Source organism: Oryzias melastigma, linkage group LG18, assembly GCF_002922805.2.
Source record: "Oryzias melastigma strain HK-1 linkage group LG18, ASM292280v2, whole genome shotgun sequence".
NCBI classification, from domain to species: Eukaryota; Metazoa; Chordata; class Actinopteri; order Beloniformes; family Adrianichthyidae; genus Oryzias; species Oryzias melastigma.
Genome location: NC_050529.1, coordinates 23,060,947 through 23,083,751, shown reverse-complemented (window position 1 = coordinate 23,083,751; position 22,805 = coordinate 23,060,947). Strand labels below are relative to the sequence as shown.

The window sequence follows — 22,805 nt, the reverse complement described above, 5'->3', positions numbered from 1 at the left end:
GTGGAGAGAATAAAAAAAACTGCCTTAATAGCTAGAAACTGATTTTAGGTCAATAGTTTGCACTTTGATAAAATCATAATAACAAAAAATAGATAAATAGCATTGCCTGCGATAATGCTAGTGTGAATGATGTAAGCTGAATTTGACCGCTGAAGATGGTAGTGCTGATAGTTAAGCTACTGAAATTGAAAGCTAACAATTCTGAACCTAACAGCTGAAAACACTGAAGTTGATAGTCAAAATTGCTGAATCGTATAGCTGAAAATAATGAAGCTAATAGCAAGATAAAATTTTAACAAATACCAAATTACCCTGAAACAAAGTTGTTTCAGTTTAAACTGAAACAAAGCCTACATTAGACAAAAAAGCTAATATGTAGCTAAAATATAAGCTAAACTTCATAGCCAAATTTTTTTTTTTTTAAAAGCTTAAGTTTGCCAAAATAGCTAGCATGTAGCTGAAAGATTAGATAAAATCCAAAATAGCCTAAAAAAAGAAGTCTAAGTTAGCCAAAACAGCTAGCATGTTGCGGAAAGATTAGCTAAACTTTCAAATTTCCACCCAAAAAACTGAAAAAAGTCTAAACTAGGCAAAACAGCTAGCATTTAGCTGAATTATGTAGCTGTCTAAAACAGCCAAAAGAACCGAAAAAAGCCCACATTAGCTAAAAAATAAAAAAGTTAGCATGTAGCTGAAATATTAGATAAAATCCAAAATAGCCTAAAAAAATAGAAAAAAAGTCTAAACTAGACAAAACAGCTAGCATGTAGCTGAAATGTTAGCAAGAGTAAAAAATAACCTAAAAAATGAAAAAAGTCTAAACTAGACAACACAACTAGCATGTAGCTTAAATGCTTCATGCTAGCTATGAATGCTCCCCAGCATTCACACAAATATTGATGAATGATGAGAAAATGTAAAGCTGTGACAGAGTGAGCCGACAGACTGCAGAATGGAGTTGTTCCACCTTTAAATAAAAGCTCTTGAAGAAGAAATGCAAGATTGTTTTCCAAATCAATCAGTTTGTGACTCTCCGTCTATCTGACTCAAATACTTCTTCCTGAGGTGGCCATCTGCAATTCTATAAGCCTTCCACAGGAGTTATCTTGTCATGGCACAGCACCAGAGCCCCTCTCCCTCCCCACAGAAAGGACGGGGCGTGTGGCCCTTGATAACAACCAGAATACAAATGTGTGCGCATGCGAGCATCTTCCATGGCTTTTGGTTCGGCTAGCGAGACACTGGCACACGCTCTCACACACATGTACAGGCACAAGCTGCCTTATCTCTGTAATTGGCAGGGGGGGGTCAGAGCGGCAAGCGTAGATAATCATGGCCGGGGGGTCATAGTCTGTTTGCCGCTCTTCTCCCTGCTGCTTATTCCTCTTCTCTCGTGCCATCTTCCTCGCCATCACAACCCCGCCGAGTTTTAGACTCCGAGACACGTACAGCCGCCTCCCATCCTGTTTGTCACTGTTTGCCATCCAGCGCCTTAGATGTGACTGCATGACGTTAGGCTGTTGTGTCAGCATGCGGCAGTGTCCTCGACTGACTGCTACATCCCACCCAAATCTGAAATCAGCTCCAGATGTAAAACAAATCGGTTTGTGTGGGAAACTACAATAGGGAGAAAAGAAGAAGAAAGTGCAGCAGATGGATGAGAGTCTTGATATAGACGACTCCTTATGTTTTATCACGTTATCTTCTTATCTTCTTAATATCCATGCCAGCGTCTTTGCTTTTAGCAGATGGCTGCAATTTGCGCGGCAAGTGTGCCTTCACAGTCGGGCTCAAATAAAGCCTTTCTATCAGACCTGCTGCGACAGGCCTGCACTCTGGAGTCACTAGATGATATTTTTAGATGGAAGACAAATGGCATTGTTGTCAAACGCTCCTCTTCTGGAAATCAAAGTAAACATCTTTTTTTTTTTTTTTTCCATCATTCCGTTTCCTCCGTCTGCCCTAGTTTTTGCTGACAAATATTCCAACTTCACTTCCCTGTGCAGGCTCCAACGTCGGAAAGTTTCCGAATAACTGTTTGGCCACAATCCTGCAAAAGTGACAGCACAGCCGCTAAGCCAAAGAAGGAATAATAAAAAACAGAAGGACATAAATAATTCTCTGCAAACGCACATGTATAATTTAAATGAAATTGGCCTGTGTGGCTGGGCTAATGCATGCTTTCCATTTTAGCCATGGCTCAGCTCATTTTTAAACAAGATGCTTTTGCATCTGAAAGTCAATGAATGCAGTTAACACAGTTACTAGTCATGAATCATAAAACGGCACCCTAGGTCTCTGAGTAAGGCTTCATCTGCATAGCTCGACCTCTGTAGATTCAATCTCAGCCTCATATTAAAGAAATAGTTCAGGTTGGTGTGAAGCCGGCTCCAACACCCAGCAATCAAATTCTTATGAGAGGGTTTTATGAGTGTTTGGGGAAAAATAGTGTTTAACGTATAATTTATAAATCATGGTTATATATTAACCTTAAGTTCACAAATTAATTTGTTAAATATTGTATTTTGTTGTTTATTAGTTTGTTTTTCTTTTTTCAAAAATAATATTTACTAATATTTCTGATTATACTCCCTTCACAGTGATTACCCAAACCACATTAACCTATTATAACTGTCCTGTAATTAAACACAGGTGACTGTGATTAAAAAGGATGCACCACTAAATGACAGGAATTATTTTTATTAAAATCCCATCTGGGCTTTACTGCTGCCTACATTTAAAAAATAGATTTATTTTTCATTTGTAAAAGAATTTATTTTAGAAAACGTCCTTGTTATTCTCATATGAGTTACCATTTAAGTTTAAATAGTGTTGCTATGACAAGACATTGATGCTCTAATTTAACAGTGACCATGTGTTTTTATCATTCAAATAAAACAATTTAAATGAAGGAAATTTTTTACTGAAGGAGAGTTTAAGAAAAAACTCATAATAATAATTTATTAGTAGATTATTTTAATATATTTTAAAGCATTTTTTTTTAGCAAAAATTAAGAAACAGTATGACCTCAAAGAATGAGCTTTGTGCAATACAAATTTCATTCAAACGTCCTCTAAAAGCACTGATGACAAAAAAGGCCTTCAAAGAATGTCTTGCATTCAAAATAAATAAATTGACTCAAATGTCAATTTTATGATTTAAATCCTGAAAATTAATGAATTCTGCTTTCAATTGGAGTTGTTTTTGTCTATTTTCACAAGGCAAAAGTGATTTCAGCTGTGACTTCAATTAATCAATAAATCCAATCAATCAATCAAATCCAATCAAGCCACGATTAACCAATCAAGCAATCAATCCACTCAAAACAATTAATCAAATCAATCAAATCAATTATTACTGATATAGCACTTTTTATTCTTGGTAATACAAAGTGCTTTACACCAAGACTAATAATGTAAAATAAGGCAATTAGACTCAAAATGCAGGAGATTGGGCTCACTGGCAGAAACTTCGATATTTAATAAATAAACTTAAAAATGATAAAAACCATGGAGAATCAAAAAGATGACAAAGCAGAAAACCAGACAAGAATGAACTCAAAAGCAGACGCTCATGTCCACTGAGGGTCATTGGTGGGACTGACAGGGAAACAACTCAAAATATGAACAGAACAGGACCAGAACCAAGAAACATATTTGATAAAAACAAGTCCAGGAGCACAATCCTCACAGAAGTGAAGTCAGGACCCACGCTCAACCCCCTTCCTATCCCTTTAACTGACATAGATAAACATGGTGTGTCAGGCTGGAAACATTCATAACTGGGATTTTTAGCTTTCTTGATTTGGTTGTGATAGTTAGGTCCAGTTCTGCAGGTGAAAACCTGCAAAAGCTGCAGGTGTGCAAACAGTCAAAATTAGATTTTAAAGCATTAAAGAAAATCAATTTGAAATAGCAGTAATACATTTAGAGCCACTAGCAAGACGACTTGTTGGAACAGCCATGACTTGTACTGCACCGTTTCAGTTTAATTCAGTAGAATGAAACTCTGTAAAGTCACCAAAACTCATTTCATCCTTCCTACAAATCCATAACCCTGTTTGTGTAATCATATTAGCAATATTAAAAGAAGCTTCACTAAAGAAACAAAGTGGATTCCATTGTTTTATTCATTACGTTTATTGGAGCTTGCAGGTGGAGGCAGATGCTCCTTCCTTCTAACCAGAGGAAACCTCCAACAGAATGGGACTGAAGGAGATTGGCTCTCTGCCTCCACCATATCCTGAATCAGGGAGAGCCAAATGCAGTTATCCTAATCTCAATAGCATCTTCGAGCCAATTGAATAGATCACAGCGCTACAGCTCATTGATCACAGCTCTCTTAACAGAACAAGGGCAGACACTCATCTAATGTCTTATCCTTGGTAACCTTCAACGGGGCAGCTTCTCCACTCTGATGCCCCTCTTAATCCTCCTGACTGAAAATCCTCAAACAGGTCAGCTAATGGGATCTATTATTTGCCATGCATGTCTCTAATTCTAATATTAATAACAGCCGCTGGTAAGATCAAACATAAAACTCAAAATAAGTTTGCTAAACCTCTGATTATGTTGTAGTCATATGTTTCTGCAACTCCTCATCAAACCACAATTCCCCCCTTTGTCATTTCCCGATTACTTTGAGAGTCCAGCTTATACCGTTTGGAGCAACAGGGTAAAGGGGTTTTGGTAATACCTGGTGCTCATGTCTTTGATTTATCCTATAATGATCATGGACCCCCATTCACAGGGACAACCAAGGGACACTTGTTTCATTCACAGTTGCAAAAAAAGTGAAACCTTGGTGTAAATTCTCCTTCTCTTTGTCTGGTGTGAACAGCAGTTGAACGTGGTCAATGGGTCGTGAGATCAACTTGTAAGAAGGATGATTGATCTCCCTTTTCTATGTCAAATGTTTCCTGGTGATGTGTAAGGCAGAACCTGCAGTTTTGTTACTCAGCATTTTTATGGACAACATTGTGCTCTCTTATGGGGTCAAGATGACCCCACTCTTACATTGATATGTGATTCCTCCCATGACAAATGTGAACAGGATTTCATGTCTGCCATAGACAACCAGTGAAGATAAAAATTACTTGAAAAAAATAGTTCAGTGCACTGTCATGTGGAGTCCAGATGACCCCACTTTTAATGTAAACATGCCGAGGATAGCACATTATTCTATTTAGATTTTAAACACCATTCCTTTCTTTTATCAATACTTAAAATAAAGGTAAATACAATGCCAAGAACATTTGTGACGGCTAAGTTATTAATGTGTTCATGTTTATGAACTCACACTGAGATATTTAAGAAAGTGGCTTTCAAGATAAAATCAAACAAACCCCTTGTTCCTGTTGAAGATTCAGATTTTGTTCTTTGTCACAAATAAATTATTAATGGGAATGATATGTATTAGCCTATGGAGGTCTGGATGTGGAATCTTACTTAAAACTAAAGTGTAAAAACACACTGCAGGTTGATCCAATTTGGACGTAATATCTTTGAAACAAAGGAGGCTCAGTCATGGGCATGGCCTCATCGTGCCGGTATGCTTTTGATGAGGCGGAATATGGTCCCCTGAGGGGATCTTCTTTCAAACCTGGACCAAGTCACCCCTCAACTCCTGGACAGCCCAATGCAACCTGACATTGGTGGTTGGACCGAGAGATCCCGATTGGATTCAGGTCAGTGGAACGGTTGGACCAGTCCATTTCATCAATATCTTTGTCAGGTAGAAGCAGCTGACACACTCCAGCCACGGGGTCTAGCATTGTCTTGTATTAGGAGGAGCCCAGGGCCAATTCCACCAGCCTATGGTCTCACAAGAGGTCTGAGATCTTGTTTTGGTACTTAATGGCAGTCAGACTCCCTCTGGTGAGCACATGGAGAGCTGTGTGGCCCTCCAAAGAAATGCCACCCCAAACTGTTACTGACTCACTGCCAATCCAGTCACATTTGATGATGTTGCAGACAGCAGTGTTCTCCACGGCGTCTCCAGACTCTATCACGTCTGTCACATGTCCTCAGTGTGAACCTGCTTTAATTTGTGTAGAACACAGGGTGCCATTGGCAAGCGTGCCAGTCTTGGTGTTCTCTAGCAAATACCAAATGTCCTGCACAGTGTTGGACTGTAAGCACAACTCCCACCTGTGGAAGTGAGGCCCTCATACTACCCTCATGGAGTCTGTTTGTAACAGTCTGAGCAGACGTGTGCACATTTGTGGCCTAAAAATGCTCCTCCTGTTTCTCCTTGCATAAAGGAGGAGGTAGTGGTCCGGATTCAGGGTTATTGCCCTCCTCATCTCCTGGTGTATTGGCCTGTCTCTTGGTAGCACCTCCATGCTCTGGACATTACGCTGACAGACACAGCAAACCTTCTTGCTATAGCTCCCATTGTGTGGGTTGTAGACACCATCTCACGGTACCGCTGGAGTGACAACACTGTCGGCATTCAAGTCACCAAAACATCAGCCAGAAAGCGTAAGGACGGAGAAGTTGTCTGTGGTCACCATTGCTTTATGGAGGTGTCTTGCTGATTATCAATGATTTCTACCTGTTTGGAAACCTCCAGCTCCACTTGAACAAAACAAATGAAACTGATTATCAGTCAGTGTTGCTTCCTAGTTGGACAGTTTCAATTACACAGAAGTGTGACTGACCAACACGATCTCATTTCCAACTTGTCACATATGGACGTGTGGTTAAGGAACCCCCCCGCTTCACTTTTTGACGTTTTGGGTATCCCCCCAACTCGTCATTCTTTGATGTGCTGCCTCTTCCTATTATATCATGGGTCTGGCCATTTTGTCGGACGCGGTTCCGTACGTGGACCAAACCTTGGGACACGGCTGGTACCGGTACCCTAACCCTGTACCCCAGCCCAATCTGCGACCAGTACCACGTCCAGAACCGGTACTGGGTTATGGCTAAGGTTAGGGTACTGGTGCAGTCCCAGTAGTGGACTGGTACCAGTTTAAGGCTCGGAGATTGCAGAGCCTTGATGTAATTGGATCAGCCAGCACGTCAGAAAACGATGAGTTGTGGAAACCCAAAATGTCATTTTTTTTGACACAGAGGGGTCAAAATGTGACGACTTGGGAATGAGAATGTTTTGGATTGACTTGGAGCAACAATGAGTTCTTTACATATTCCCTTTATTTTTTGAGCATTGTATAAAAAGAATAATATAAGGATGAGTCCTTGGATTTTACAACAGTTCATCATTAAAAGAAATATTTAAGGCAAATAGAGGAAAAATAATACTTAAGATTCTATCAAAACAACCCACTTCAATCAACTTTTGTTCAATTGTTCAAAGTGTTTCCAGTGGTCTTTTAACTATGATTGACATGTTTTGACAAAATCAATAATGTGTGTTATTTTCTAAAATATAGTTTCTGCAGGAAGCAGTTTATTAAAAATTTGCTTCTGAGTTGTGGGTTGGAGCATTGGTACAGAACATGCCCCCTTTCCTCCCTTAATGAGGCTGAGCAGGGAGCTTGTGGCCCACCCAGGATATTTTTTCGTTACATATAAATTATTTGTTATACGTAACGTATTGTCTGCTCCTGGTTAAGAACAATTTCACTTAAGAAAAACTTAGAAATGCAATTTAAAGTTGATTTTTTTTGTTTAAATATATGTTGTCCATCATCAGAAAAATGCCACAAAAACATGTTAAAAACACCCAAAACACAAAATTTTGCAGTTTTGCTATTAAAAAAAATCCCATCATGCATTTTTGACTGCAGGAATCAAATGCTTTTAAGTAGGGCTGGGTTGATAAAATCAATTAATCGATTTTGAATGATTTAAGTTTAAGAGATCAATAATCCATTCATAAAAAATATAAATCCATTTATCAGATGAAGCTAAAGTCCACTATCTTGATGCTAACGTTTAATGGAATTTCCCATAGGACAGCTAATGCTAACACTCGGGTGACCTAAACATACATTGGTAACTAAATGAACATCTTTACAAACTCGCAAACGTTTTTAAAGTCTTTTTTGCTAATACTTTCTTTTTTCTTCTGGAATTAGGTGTACTGCTAAAGCTTGATCGCCACCTAGTGGTCAAACTGAAACGTCCTCCAGGAGAAGTAGAACAATGTTTCCAATGTTAATGATCTGAACATTTTTGTTAGTTTCTCCTTTAGAGAATCCATGTAACTCTGGATGATATTAACAATCTTATTATAATTTCACTGATACATTTTATATTATGTGAACTGTATCAGATTAATATGAAAATATTCAAAACATATAGTATATTATTAATGTATTTCTAAATAAATGTGCCTGAATGTGTAAACTTAAAACTAAATTTTATCAAGAGAAAAGAAAAATCTAAATTTTATTGATCCAGGCTCTAGTGAATCAAATCGAATCTTTTCTGGAAATTATTATCGATACCCAGCCCTACTTTTAAATATTCTAAGCTAACTATACTAAGTTTCTTTTTTTTTCTTTTTTTTCAGTTTTATTTATTTTTGTCAAATTCTCCAACATTTGTACCCCTTACAGCTCCAGAATATTAAAAAGCTCCATCTCTCTCAAAAAAGTGGCATAAACAGCTTCAGTTTGATATATTAGTGAGCTCAGCCACTGCATGTGATGAGACAGATTTTGTCTTCCATCTTCTAGTCCTAAGAGGTTTAAATGTGTAACAACAAAGTTCTGCAGGGATGCACCCACTCCTATCCATGTTTCTGAACCCTCTTCAGCCTTTCTGAAAAGATGTGACACCCATAATCATTTAGCGAATGAAGCCCTCCATCATGCCTGCGCCTTAGAGGGAAAGCGAGAGCTGTAGGAAGCAGGAGCGTTGTGGTGGAGGTGTGCCCTCACCGTCCAGACGGCAGCCAACTTGAGTAATCAAGTGTGAAGGTTGTGAGGCGCAAAACAGCCATTAACCTCCCAAACACGGGCAATCGCCATGGTCTGCAGAGGACAGACGGGGGGGTGTGTGCATGTGTGTCTGAGTGTGTGAATCAGTGCGGCTGCCAGGGCGGGTGGGTGTCGCGCAAGTTCATGCATCTGTGTCATGTGGCTGTGGGATTGTGCATCATGCGCACTTGTGTGCTTGTAAGCGTGTCTGTTAGTTTATGGGCCGTGTTTGCACAAAGGAGTGTGGACATTTTTTGTGTTTTGCACGAGTGCACTTTCATCGCAGAGTGTGCAATGGAGCTTGGATCATGCCCGTCTGAGGCATTGACCGCAGTCTGGGAAACAGTAGTTGCTGTGTGTGTCACTGTGTACTCTGAGGCTTGCGCATATATAATCTGGCAGGCGTCTCTATTTATTATGATTTGTAGGCAAATCAGGCCGTGTAAGCCTCTCTGTCAGCCTATCCAGTGTGATCTCGGCATGCATTATTCCCATATGGCAGTGCAGCATGGCTGTGCTTGGCGTGCCCACTTCTGTGACTGCATGTTTGACACTGTCGGCTGGTGTGATACCGTCCTGAACCGAGCCATCTGCTCTTGGCGAAGCTGGTACCAGAAAGAACTTATTGGAGATGAGCATGAGAGGAGAGGCGCTGGACCTGGGGTTTGGCAAGGCGTGACATTAGAAAAACCTTCTGAACTGCTGCCCTCCAACTCTACGGGGATAACGATGAGTGATGAAGTGTGGGGGCCGCTCCATCTTCAGCGGACTCTGCTGCTTTACGAGCTGCTGACACGTTTAAGGCTTTTCGTTTAAATGAATTCAGAACATTTTGATTGGAAAATTACAGGAAACACAAAATGTTTTTTGTAGCTCAATCAATTTTTAACAAATGTTTTTTTTTTTTTCAATTACGGCCATTTCATGTGAAGATAACATGTATTTTTGTAATTTTCTTTTGTTTGCACCAACACAGCAAACAACATTCTAGAGAGCAGTTTTTCCCTCAAACATCAAGGTTATGACATTTTAACCACATGATGTTGCAGACCTCAAGTTTGGTTAAAAATTGGGTGAATTTATATTTTTTGTTTGACAATTAACACAAGAGAAGAAACATTTGGTTTCTGTTTTATGTTTGCAGTACATTCAAACTCAGATGGAGTCTTTTTTTTATCCAGGAAAACACACTAACATAGGTTTTATTCATCTTTTTTTAGCATTCAAGTGTGCATTATTGATTCAATTTAGAGCTTTTCTAAAATTCAGTGATCTGTTTCACTGAATTTCTGCAACATTAAAGACCCACTCCGATGAAAATCATGTTTTTGGTGTTTTTAACATGTTCTTTTTGCATTTTACTGGTAATGGAGGACATATATAAGGAAAATTGGTCTTAAAATTGCATTTCTGAGTGTTCAAATCAGGATGAATTAGGAGCAGACAAAAAAATCCCTTCGATAAACCTTGTAACTGGAAGTACATGTTACTACAGCCACTTTGCAGCAGATAAATCCTGTAGAAAACACAACATTTTTGGGGGGGGTTTAAAACAGCATAATTGTAATTAAAAGACCACCGGGAAAGTTTTGAAAGCAAATGAAAAGATGTCTTTAGCACGATGTTTGTGAAGGAAACTGGATGGGTAAAATAAATACATCAACGTTCATTAATCCCATGTTCAGAAGGAGGATGTTAGCAAACCTGATTAGGCCCCATTACAGCATCGGTCAGCTGCGTTTCACAGCAGTTCTTCACGTAATGTTTGGTCTCCATCTAAATTAGCTAAGCTAAATAACTATGTGAGCATGTGCAAACACGCCAGATGAGGTTTAATCTTAGAAAGGAGTGGGTGATCAGTGTGTTTCTGAGACATGCCAGGGGTCCTTTTCTGCTCAGCTATGAAATGAGCAGCATGTATAGGATTTGTTGATTTGGGTGGGAGGAGAGCGCTGAACCCACCGTCTCCGAGACCCTCGCTATTCCATCTGCTGGAGAAAAAGTTGCTAGGGAGGTGGTGGATGAGACACGATACGTCGAAGGGGTTTATGTTTGTGTGTTCTATGTATGCGTATGCCATTACTTCATTAGTGACACTGAGGACTCATGCCAGTTGCACAGATGGCAAATGAGAAAAGGGAGCGTGGGGTTGTCAGAATAACATACATCAGCAGTCTCAAAGTGACAAGAAGAAGCTGAAAAAGCCCTCAAGAATGAACAACATTGCTCAATATTTTCTTAAAATGTTGCAGATGTTACAAGTTTGAATGTCTGGCAGTTTATAACCCCCCCCCACACACACACATACACGGGTCCAATTAGAGACCGCGGTGCATTTTGGAAGTGGGAAAACAAAATAATGTGTTTGGATGTGGGGGATCTGTTTATGGTGCTCAGCATGTACTGTTATCCTCTGTGAGGTGGAGCACAGCAGCAAGTTTTAACACCCTCACGTGCACTCACACATGCACACGTATGAATGTAGGAAAGAGAAACCAATGTGGTCGCAGTTCTCAGCCTCCAATGCACCTGAGAAACACCCACCTGCTCCTGTGCTTTTTCGGTAAAAAAAATGCAAATTTTAGCCTTTGTATTATCTTATGGGGTCCAGATGACCCCAGCCTATGATGATGTGTTATTCCTCCCATGACGAGGGTGGGCAGGATTTCATGTTTGCCAAGTGACCCCACTTTTAACCCTTGTGCTCTAGGTATGTTGACGTTAGGAGTGGGGTCATCTGGACCCCATAAGACAGTGCACTGAACTTTTTTTTTATGTTTTTTTTCTTGTCACTGGTGTCTGTGGCAGACATAAAATCCTGTCCACCTTTGAAGATTTGTATCTTACTGGGTCCAGATGACCCTAGCCTTACATTGATGTGTTATCCCTCCCATAAAAAGTGTGGATGAAGGTGGACAGGATTTCATGTCTACCGCGGACACCAGTGAAAATCAAGAATCATTAAAAGGAAAGGTTCAGCGCGCTGTCTTGTGGGGTCCAGATGACCCCACTCCTCACATCAACATACCTAGGATAGCACAAGGTTTAAACAGGAAGTAGAGGTCATATATATCGGACTTCATCAATTATGTAGCATTTTAGTTTTCTGTAGGCGTTTTTGGAGGTATACCGTGTATGATTGTTCCTCGCTCTCCCTGAAGCCAGTGCGCCCGGGGCTGTTGCAAACAAGTGCCAACCTTTTAGGAGCCTTTTACTTTGTTTTGTAGCCACTTTATTGTAATGACTGAAAGTCTTCCGGGCTTTTCTTCTTACAGCGAAGGGCTGAAACGTAACAGTCTGTGCTCACTGAACAATATGCTTTCACAGATGGCTGTATGGAAGGGGGTAATGCGAGGTCAATCGCCTTGTTGTGAAATAGTGCTCAAGAATGTCAAGTGCTACTCTCAAACTACGTATACACACTTTACCATTTAATTACAGCACCTATCTGTTCTTTTATGTTGTGTTATAAACAAACATCTGTTCCTGCCCTTCTTTCTCTTTGGTCAGCAATCTGTCTCTGGCATTGCTAAAAGTGCTGATTGGAGGGAAAAGTGCTGTTTGGTCATCTGCTATCCAGGGTTCTCGCTCCGTTCAGAACCGTCTCTTTCCTCAACCTTTTATTCAGTGGCAGCTCACTCTTCTTTCAGGAAATTTTTGGGCAGCATTTCTTATGAGGATACTTTAAGATGGCAGGTTCTATCAAACCCTGTAGAATGTGGTTTGATGTTGTTATTATGTGACTAACACAGTGCTTAGCGCTCCACTGTTTGGCTAAGACACAGCACTGAAATGAAAGTAAAGTGACATATTCAGGGCACAGTCCTGTGTGTTTTTTCAGAGCTGATTAGGGACTTTCCAGTTCTGCTCTTATGCTGCATGAATGAAGATATTCTTAATGTTGCTTAACTTCCATGTATGCGTTTGGTCAACAGTTCAATCCGGTTACAAGTTGAGCAGATTTGAAAATGTGCCGTCCTATTAGCTCAGATGGATCACCACAGGCGATTCCCGCTACAATTTGTTGACCTATTAACCTGCAGATTCACCCTGCAGTTAATTTTGACCCACACAATCCAACCACATATGCTTGAGTGACCCCAGCAAACAGTGGGCTGCCGTCTTCTCAGACTGCAGTGGGCAAATTTACCAGAAGCTGCCTGTGGCCATGTGATGCTCTTGCAGTTTTTCCTGCAGTTTTCTCCCCTCTTTGGCCTCATGACGAGAAGGAGATGATTATTATGGATCGCCTGAAAGAAATGGTGGAGGATTTTGCAGCCGTGTTGAAGAATAGCAAAAAGTGGAGGAGTTTTTTTCTCTTGACGGCAGTATTTAAACCAGGAATCTGCAACATTTGATGCTTAAAGAGTCGTTTGGACCAGTTTTTTACTGGCCGAAATACAGAAACAGCCGTATAGTCCAGAAAAATACACTTTACTCATAGTTTGTGGCCATTATATATATTTACTTTTACTTTTGACAACAGAACATAAAAGTTCCTATCACAATAAAGCACACCATGTGTCAAAACAGATTCAGCTGATGAATTCTAAATTTAAGATAAATGGTATTTTCTATTAGGCAGATTTGCACATACAGTATTTATATGCAACCAAGTACAAAAATCAACACTGTTATAATTACTGGAGCTTTGAATCATGACGTCAGACATTTGAAACTTACACGGTTTGACCAATCACATAACTCAACTGTAATACCTCGATTCAGCCTTTAGGGGGCAGCACACAGACAGTTTTTGACTATATTTTCAAGAATTAAACCTTTTCTTTAATTTATCAAAAAAATGGCAATGACCAACAAACAGCACTTTTAAAACCCCATTTATAGATCTATTTATAGATCAACCTCCCACCTCTGCCCCATTCTGATGCATCCACTTTTAGACAAATAGATCCATGAACGTCTTTGTTTTCCTCGTCTGAGCTGTAATCTGGATCTAAACTGTGCAGCTGGATAGCTCTGATGTTGCTCGATGTATTTGTTGCACAGATGATATTACGTATTACGTTAGGGTTGTGAGGGGCTGTAAGCTAGCAGGAGAGAAAAAACAGATGGACGAGCTGGGAAGTAGAGGTGGGCTTGCTTAGCACCAGCAGTCCTGTCCACAACTTCCCAGCCACCAAGGCTAAGTGGGCCCCATCACTTAAGCCAATGTAGGCAAACACAGATGGGCCACCACAGAAACTGTGGACAAACCCATTTGGGGTCCACATTTTCTGGCCACTTTTAAACCATATGGGGCCCACTTGGCCTTGCTTGCTGGGTTAGAGGCAAATTTCTGTTGAACTCCTGCCGCTTTGTAGAAACTATGTCCTAGAAAACAACCGTTTTCTTGATTTTCATAATTCAAAGACAATTAGGACCACTTAGAAATAGATGATAAGATGATCGGGGTAGGTCTTTAAGACAGTTTTACTTATTATCGTCAGCCGTGTGACATATTTCCTGATCTCTCTGCCATTTCCTCCCAACAGAAGAAAACCAACATCTTTCATTTTTCATTCCTTGATTGCTATGTTGCAAATGTCATCAGTAGCCCATGGCAGACTGATGATCAGTTTATATTCACGATGTTTTGATTAGTGTTTAGATACAATAATTATACAGCTGGGCTCAAGTGCTTATTGCTGTAGGAGCAGCCACACAGCCTGGATTGAGACTGATGGCAACAACCGGCACTCATTGGCAAAGGGCTTCTGTTCCATTGATCCAATTGCATTAATCAAGTTGTTTACACATAGAACAGAGCAACTGGTGATGGATGACTGCTGGTAATTATGCAAGAGCCTGCAAAGATCACTCCACTTGGCGTGCTGTCATAGTCAATGAAAGTAATCCACTGTGTTAACAATTTGGGCAAAATAAAGAAGTCTTGACATCTATTCAGCTGCTGTTTGACACGTTTAGGAAAACTGAATGGATTACTTGAAGTGGGGAAAAGACTAGAAAAAAGATGGGGAGATTGGAAAACACCGTTAAGGGGAATGAAGCCATTTAACCAAGACAAAGAGAGAGGCCATGTGGCAAGACCAAAATTAATTGCATTTTGATAATTACCAACTATTTCTTAATGAGTTCTGCATCGCATTGCTATTTTAAGCAGTGAGCACTGGTTTTATTCGGTGGCTGTTAAAGGCTTAGAGTCTCATTTAACCCCAGAGGCAACACATCACTTTTCTCGTTTGGAGCGTACCCGTGCGACTCCCCTAGCTGCGGTAAAGCCCCAGTCACTTTGTCAATATGTGGCTGTTGGGGGGGGTGTCATTTTAGGGTTAAACAAATGATTGGAAGCTAAACTCAATCCCGCAGAACCCTTATGCAGCCCACAACTCGAACCAGAGCTTCCACAAACTATTATTTTGGTGGTTAATCAATTGTTGATTAATTTTTTGATTAGTTGACTAATCGGATCGTTCGTAACCTGCGTGTAAAACACACATCTTAACTTTAAACTTGAAGTATTTAAGCTAAAAAATAAAAGAAAATTAGGACGATTGTCTTTTAAACATTTAATGAATCATACATGTTAGGTTAGCTTAGTTTACCTAGATGATGATCCCTTCCAGCCAGCAAGTCCAGGTGGGCACCATGTGGTTTAAAAGTAGTCAGAAAATGTGGCCCCAAATGGGTTTGTCCACAGTTTCCGTGGTGCCCCCACCTGTGTTTGCTTGAGTGGGCACACAGTGGGTATGCTTGCTATGCTAGCCAGCTGCCCTTGCTAGATCACTACAGCGGAACTTGTTAGCTCAATACACCAGAGCTCGCTAGCTCGCTACAGCAGAGCTTGCTAGCTTGCTACAGTGGGGCTTGATACGCCTAAGCTCGCTAGCTCTCTACAGCAGAACACGCTAGCTAACTACTGTGGAGCTTGATACTTCGGAGCTCGCTAGATCACTACAGCGGAGCTCGCAACAGCAGAGCTTGCTAGGTTGCTACAGTGGAGCTTTCTAGATTGCTACAGTGGAGCTTGCTGGCTCTCTACAGCAGAGCTCACTAGCTTGTTACAATGGAGCTTGATACACCGAAGCTCACTTGATCGCTTCAGTGGAGCTCGGCACAGCAGAGCTCACTAGGTTGCAAGCTCGATACACCGGAGCTCGCTAACTCTCTACAGTGGCGCTCTCTACAGTGGAGCTCGCTACAGCAGAGCTTGCTAGCTAGCTACAGTAGAGCTCGATACACTAGAACTTGCTAGATCAATCAATCAATCAAATTTTATTTATAAAAAAGCGCTTCTCATACTTTGCGCAGCTCGAAGCGCTTTACATTAAAAACAAAAACATATACAAAAAAAAAAGCTTCACTCCCCCCACCCCACCCCCACCCCCCAACACATACAACTCATGATCCCACACACAACGAATATTTATAAAAATGACTTATAAATGAGAATTGTAAAATAAACTTAAGGCTTAAGGCTTGGCTCTGCTGTGAGGAAACAGTATTGAGGATTCTATCATACCAGGGACCAGCTCAGTCAAAAGAACATCGCCACGGCGCCCACCCAGACCGGGACAGCAGCGGAGTCCACTCCACAGCTGTGAGGCTGCAGTGCAGGACTCCAGCCGCCCCAACAAGGGCGAGAACCACGGCAACAACCCCAGACCAAGCAGACAAGCCCTGATATGATAGATCCCTACAGGAAACACTGGGGGTAAAATGACAGTAAGATAATAGAATTAAATACATAAAATGTATGTAAAATAAATAAATAACATTGAAATTGAGATTAAATACCTAAAATATTAAATAAAATTCATAAAGAAGAAAGATAAATGAATGAATAAATAAAATAAATAAATGAATAAAAACTAATTTAATAAATAGGCAGATAATATCAACTAAAAGCAGAATTAAAAAGGTGAGTCTTGAGCCTCTTCTTAAAAACTTCTACAGTCTCTGCGGCTCTGAGACTCTCCGGCGGGCTGTTCCAGAGGCGAGGACCGTAATGGTAGAACGAAGCTTCACCATGTGTTTTGGTCCTCACCTTAGGAACAACTAACAGGCCGGTGCCGGAGGACCTCAGGGTCCGCGAGGGTTCATACTTTAAAAGAAGATCACTTAAATAAGAAGGCCCAAGACCATAAAAACATTTATAAACCATTAAAAGAATCTTAAAATCAATCCTGAAAGATCACTACACCAGAGCTCGCTAGCTTGCTACAGTGGAGTTTGATACACAGGAGCTTGCTAGATCACTACAGCGGAGCTTGCTAGCTCGATAAACCGGAGCTTGTTACACCAGAGCTCGCTAGCTCTCTACAGCAGAGCTCCCTAGCTTGCTACAGTGGGGTTCAATACACCGGAGCTTGCTATAGTGGCATGCTACGCGTCCACTGGGAGGCTGGCTAGCATAGTGAGCCTACCTACTGAGTGCCCACATGTGGACAAACACAGGTGGGGCCATCACGGAAACTGTGATCAAACCAAATTGGGGCCCATGTTTTCAGCCTACTTTTAAACCGAATGGGTCCCACTATGCCTTGCTGGATGGGTTCTTTAGTGTTAGCATACTCGGTCTTTACCTTACCTGCTTCCTCTTCAGGTGGTTGTGCATCGTCATAGTGCCGTCATGGAACACAGGCTCTGTCTAGCAAATATTGTATTGGACACTTTTTTCTTTCATGTATTATCTGTCTCCCACCTCCATTGGTGTGTTGTTATGGTACCTGAGCTTTCCTATAACTTCCTGTGACATCACTACTGACTCGGATTAGCACTGCTAAGTATGTGTGTCAAAGAGAAGGGCAGATTAGAAAGTGTGCATCGTACTTTTGAGATAAAAAAGACTAATCGACTATTAAATTAGTTGTTGACCATTTTAAAATTCAACATAGTCAAGACTAATCGTGGCAGCCCTACGTGTGACTTTTTTATTTTGCTATGATGGTTGTCTTTCAGTTCAAACTTACCTGTTGTTTCCCTCAAGTGTTGACCAACTTTTCTAGTTGTAGTGGCCAAATGGCTCAGGTTATTTGGGCAGCTCTTCTGTGTCCTGCTGCAGCCAAATGGTATAAATATTACATGAGCTTCATTCTAAAGGGTGTCCATTCCCCTTCATTGTGCTGCACTGAGCTGATCGGTGGTTTACGACCTTGCTTTAGCCACACAGCTCCCCAGCTCTGTAGCACATCGCTTCTTATTTCTTTTTTTTTTTTGTTCTCTCTTTCAGAGTTTGTAATCATTTTCTTTTTGCATCATCTTTAGTTTCTCCATTTCATGTCTGTCTATTCAGCGATTGGATTTATCCAGCCTTACTCGTAACTTTTATCTGCGTATGCCGTCTCTGCAGCTGCAAATCAGTCTTTTCCTCCATATTTACTTCACACGCGGGGTGATCAAAAGTCATTCTTTCCAATTTCATGTGGCTGAAGACAAAAGACCCATGAAAAACGGATATAATAAAAAGTAAATGGGAAAACAACTCTCCAGTGGGCCGTGTGTGTTCTTGCCAGACGAGGCCATCAATTGATGGGACGCTTTTTTCCCCCCAGACTAAATAATTTCACACACAGCTGCAAAGGGGCCAGCCATATATCGCTGAAGTGTAGTACATCAGGCACTCAAGCATTGGCTGTAATTCTCTCAGTTTCTGACCAACTAACCAGTGAGGAAAGAGCTGCTGACCCTGGAACCCAACAAATATTGCAGCTGAAGGAAATGCTCAGTGATAGTGATGTAAGGAAAGGCGGCGTCTTCATCTCCCAGCTGCAGTTGCAGTCACTCCCCTCCTCAGCTGTGCAGCCGTGTGGACTGAAGGTGGACTGAAATTGTGAAGGTGACTGCTGTTGTCTCACATTCTTTAGTCTGGCTGCTCGCCAGTGAGATGTAATTACCCTTAGTTTGTTGGTGTTTACACAATGCACCTGCATATATGACATCATTTTCCACGTGTTTTTCCGCTTGTGCCTATTTTGGATTTTTATTCAGTAAAAGCAGAATGATTCAGAGACCCACACAATTTGGTTGGGACCCACAAGATTTGGTTGAGACACGAGATTTGAGTTGTGACGCACGAGATTTGGTTGTGACCCATTGGATTTGGTCGCAACCCACGAGATTTTGTCGTGACCAATGAGATTTGGTGACAACCCATGAGATTTGTATCGTGACCCACGAGATTTGAGTCTCCACCTATGAAATTTAGTCGTAACATACGACATTTGGTCGCGAACCACGAGATTTGATTGAGATCCAAGAGATTTGGTTGTGACCCACGAGATATGGTTGTGATCCACTACATTTTATCGTGACCCATGAGATTTGAGTCATGACCCATTAGATTTGGTCGTGCCCCTCAAGATTTGAGTCATGACCCACAAAATTTGGTCGTGATCCGCAAGATTTGAGTCATGACCCACGAGATTTAAGTCGCAACCCACGAGATTTGAGTCGTGACCCACGAGATTTGAGTCGTGACCCACGAGATTTGGTCGTGACCCACGAGATTTGAGTCGTGACCCACGAGATTTGAGTCATGACCCACAAGATTTGGTCGTGATCCGCAAGATTTGAGTCATGACCCACGAGATTTAAGTCGCAACCCACGAGATTTGAGTCGTGACCCACGAGATTTGAGTCGTGACCCACGAGATTTGGTCATGACCCACGAGATTTGAGTCGTGACCCACGAGATTTGAGTCATGACCCACGAGATTTGAGTCACGACCCATGAGATTTGAGTTATGACCCACGAGATTTTGTCGTGACCAACAAGATTTGAGTCGTGACCCACGAGATTTGAGTTGCAACCCATGAGATTTGGTTGTAACCAAGATTTGGTCGCGACCCACGAGATTTGAGTCGCGAACCATTAGAGTTTTGGTCGCGACCCGCGAGATTTGAGGTGTGACCCATGAGATTTGAGTTGCGACCCATGAGATTTGGTTGTAACCGAGATTTGGTCGCGACCCACGAGATTTGAGTCGCGAACCATTAGAGTTTTGGTCGCGACCCGCGAGATTTGAGGTGTGACCCATGAGATTTGAGTTGCGACCCACGAGATTTGAGTTGTAACCCATGAGATTTGGTTGCGACCCACAAGATTTGGTCATGGCTCTTGAGATTTGGTCGCGGCTCGCAACAGGAAATAGGTCAGAGCTGTTTGCAGCGCCTGGCCCTGCTGCTATTTGGACCAGTTTTCCATTAAAAACAATAATATCCTGTTGTATCCTCAATACCAGCTGAATTTACTCTCCTCTAACAGATGTGTTTGTTATAGAGCTGCAGCAATAGCCTACTCATGCAGATACTTCTATAAGACTCAATATGTTTGTACGATGAGTTGTCTCCTCCAGTGAGGCACTGTCACATGGGGGGGAGGCAGAGAAGGAGAGAGGGAATTCTAGAGGAAAGTGGTTTTAGGAATGAGCAGTTAAACTGTCTCCTCCACTTATGGAGCACTTAAAGAGACTCTTCTGTTTGGTGAAGTACGACAAGAAAATGCTTTTCTGAAAGAACAAACATGATTTTTATAGCAGAGTGTCTACAGTTGTTGGTTATTCTCCTTATTTACCTTTTAGGAGGATTCCTTCAAATCAAATCCTTTATTTGCAGCTAAGAAATAGTGTTTTGCTTTGCAAACATTCAGGTTTTCTTTTTTTAATCTCCTCTCTAGGGATGGGCAGATATCCTTTTCTTTTTGGCTGATACTAATAACCGATATTTCCCCTGCAACAATGACCAATTTACGATATTTGTTGTCAATATTTTAGTATCACACCAAATTTAGATTAGCTTTTTGTTTCTTAATAAAAACTTTTCTTTTACTTTTCAAGGAAAATATACTTGACCTTTTTAAAACCCTTGTGCTCTCTTATGGGGTCCAGATGACCCCACCCTTATGTTGATGTGCGATATCTCCCATGACAAAAGTGGACCAGGTTGTATGTCTGCTGCGGACACCAGTGAAGATAAAAAAAATCCTTGAAGAAATAAGGTCTTTTGGGGACCAGATGACCCCACTTTTAATGTAAACATGTCGAGGATAGCATAGGGGTTACCATACAGCATATTATCTCATAGGAACGAGTATCACGTTAAAACTTTGACAATATTAATGAAAACATTCAGACCGTTTACTGACTTAGATGCAACTGAAAATTATTGGCTTTGAATTAGGGCTGCGCAATTCTGAGCATTTGGGTATTGATCTGATTCTGGACATTATCCCCGATATCGATACCAATATCAATATTTTTCATAAATGCAGTGGATGTGACATGAACCCTAAAATCACTGTGAATGTTTTTTTTTTTCTTTTTTTTTGTAAGTTTCCCTTTATTAAATTACTCGATAGACATAAGAACAGAATTAGAAAAATATTTTCAATTAAATGGAAAATAGTTTAATAAAATAAAAAATTCTTGAAATTAATTAAAAGGTGAAGAAGTGAATTGAAAACAGTCAAACCAAAAGAAACAAGTAACTATGATACAAAAATTGAATGTTTAACAATAAAAAAAGATTTTTTTTTAACTTCTTAGCCTATAAATAGAACATTAAAAACAGTTGAAAAGTAACTTGTCAAAAACAACTTGCATTTCAATAGAGTGGAAATATTGATATTTTATCGATCCGATACTTGAGATCGATACTTTTGGATCAATCCGCCCAGCACTACTTTCCATCATCAAGGAACAAGTATCCATGATGTCATAACTAAGGTAGATCTGAAAACAGTCTGAACAACACCTGTGGATTTTTTTTTAGCATCGATCCGATACCAATAAACTCAAATTTTGCAAATATCGTCCGATATTGATACTGGACCCGATATATCGCCCATCCCTACTCCTCTCCCACGAGAATGCATCTGCAGAAGCATGTATGGGTGATCCCTTCTGTACCGTCTGGTCATTTGACTGTCTCCTTCCACAGGTAAAGGACCTGAGACCTTGTTTGCGGGTCAGAAGCTAAACGACAACGAGTGGCACACGGTGAAGGTGGTGCGGAGAGGCAAGAGCCTGCAGCTCTCTGTGGATAATGTCACAGTGGAAGGTAATTTGTGTCTTTAGGATGACAAAAACGAGGGAAAAAAACGGTGCATTTACTGAGAAAGACTAAAATGGATCTTAATGTTTTTAGAATTCGTCACACACCTACATCAAACTGAATCACATCGTCTCATTTAAAAACACCGCCAGAGGCAGAAAAGCAAACTGAAGTCTCACTACACTCAGAAAAACATGTTATGAGTATAAAAAAAAAAAATCAGGTAAATGCAATTTATATTGAGCTTTTTACTCACACGTGCACCTAAATCTGAGTTGCTGTGCATAGACTTCAAAAGAACAGACTCTGCCGACCGCTAAGAAAATAGCAACAGAGGGATGAAAGGTCAAGAGATGAGATGGAGTCGCAGGCACTCAGTATTGTGACCTCGGGCGAAATGATGGAAGGACACGGGGAAAAAAATGAGGAAGAGGTGAGAAAAAGGTGTGAGCTGCATGATTGAAAACGAGTGGGCATGCTGAGGCCAGAAGCAAGGAATGACCCTGTGTGGTCCTGGCTGGTTCACAAACTGGATCATGTGCGGAAAAAGAAGAGAAAACCTCCCAGGAGGGAGTCTGTGGAGCGGCTGGGCTGGAGTGCAAAAGGCATTTTAATCACAAGCTTAGAAATCTAATTACTCCACATAAACACAGTAAAAGCATTGTAGTGCAGAGCACTAATAGGAGATTTTCTGCATTATGATTGTATAATTTACTTCACACTTGCACCATAAAATCTGCCCATCATTAACTGAGCCAGAGCCATGAAGCTCGGTACCTCACACCTGCTGTTTAGCAGGCAAATCAAATCCATTTCAGGAGTTGATACATTTATTAAACACTAATTATTCATTTAAATATGTTTAATGAATCAATTATTTTAGTGCATAATATATATATG

The 22,805-nt window shown here is 40.8% G+C and overlaps 1 protein-coding gene across 7 annotated transcripts in view; it reads left to right on the top strand.

Annotated features, from left to right (window-relative positions):
* nrxn2b (neurexin 2b) overlaps nt 1-22,805 on the top strand; it is an 802,710-nt gene that overhangs the window by 384,709 nt on the left and 395,196 nt on the right. For all 7 annotated transcript variants that reach the window (XM_024287560.2, XM_024287559.2, XM_024287558.2 and 4 more), the window contains one exon: nt 21,792-21,911. In XM_024287560.2, coding sequence (XP_024143328.1) covers nt 21,792-21,911 — 120 coding nt within the window. The remainder of the gene's footprint in view (nt 1-21,791; nt 21,912-22,805) is intronic.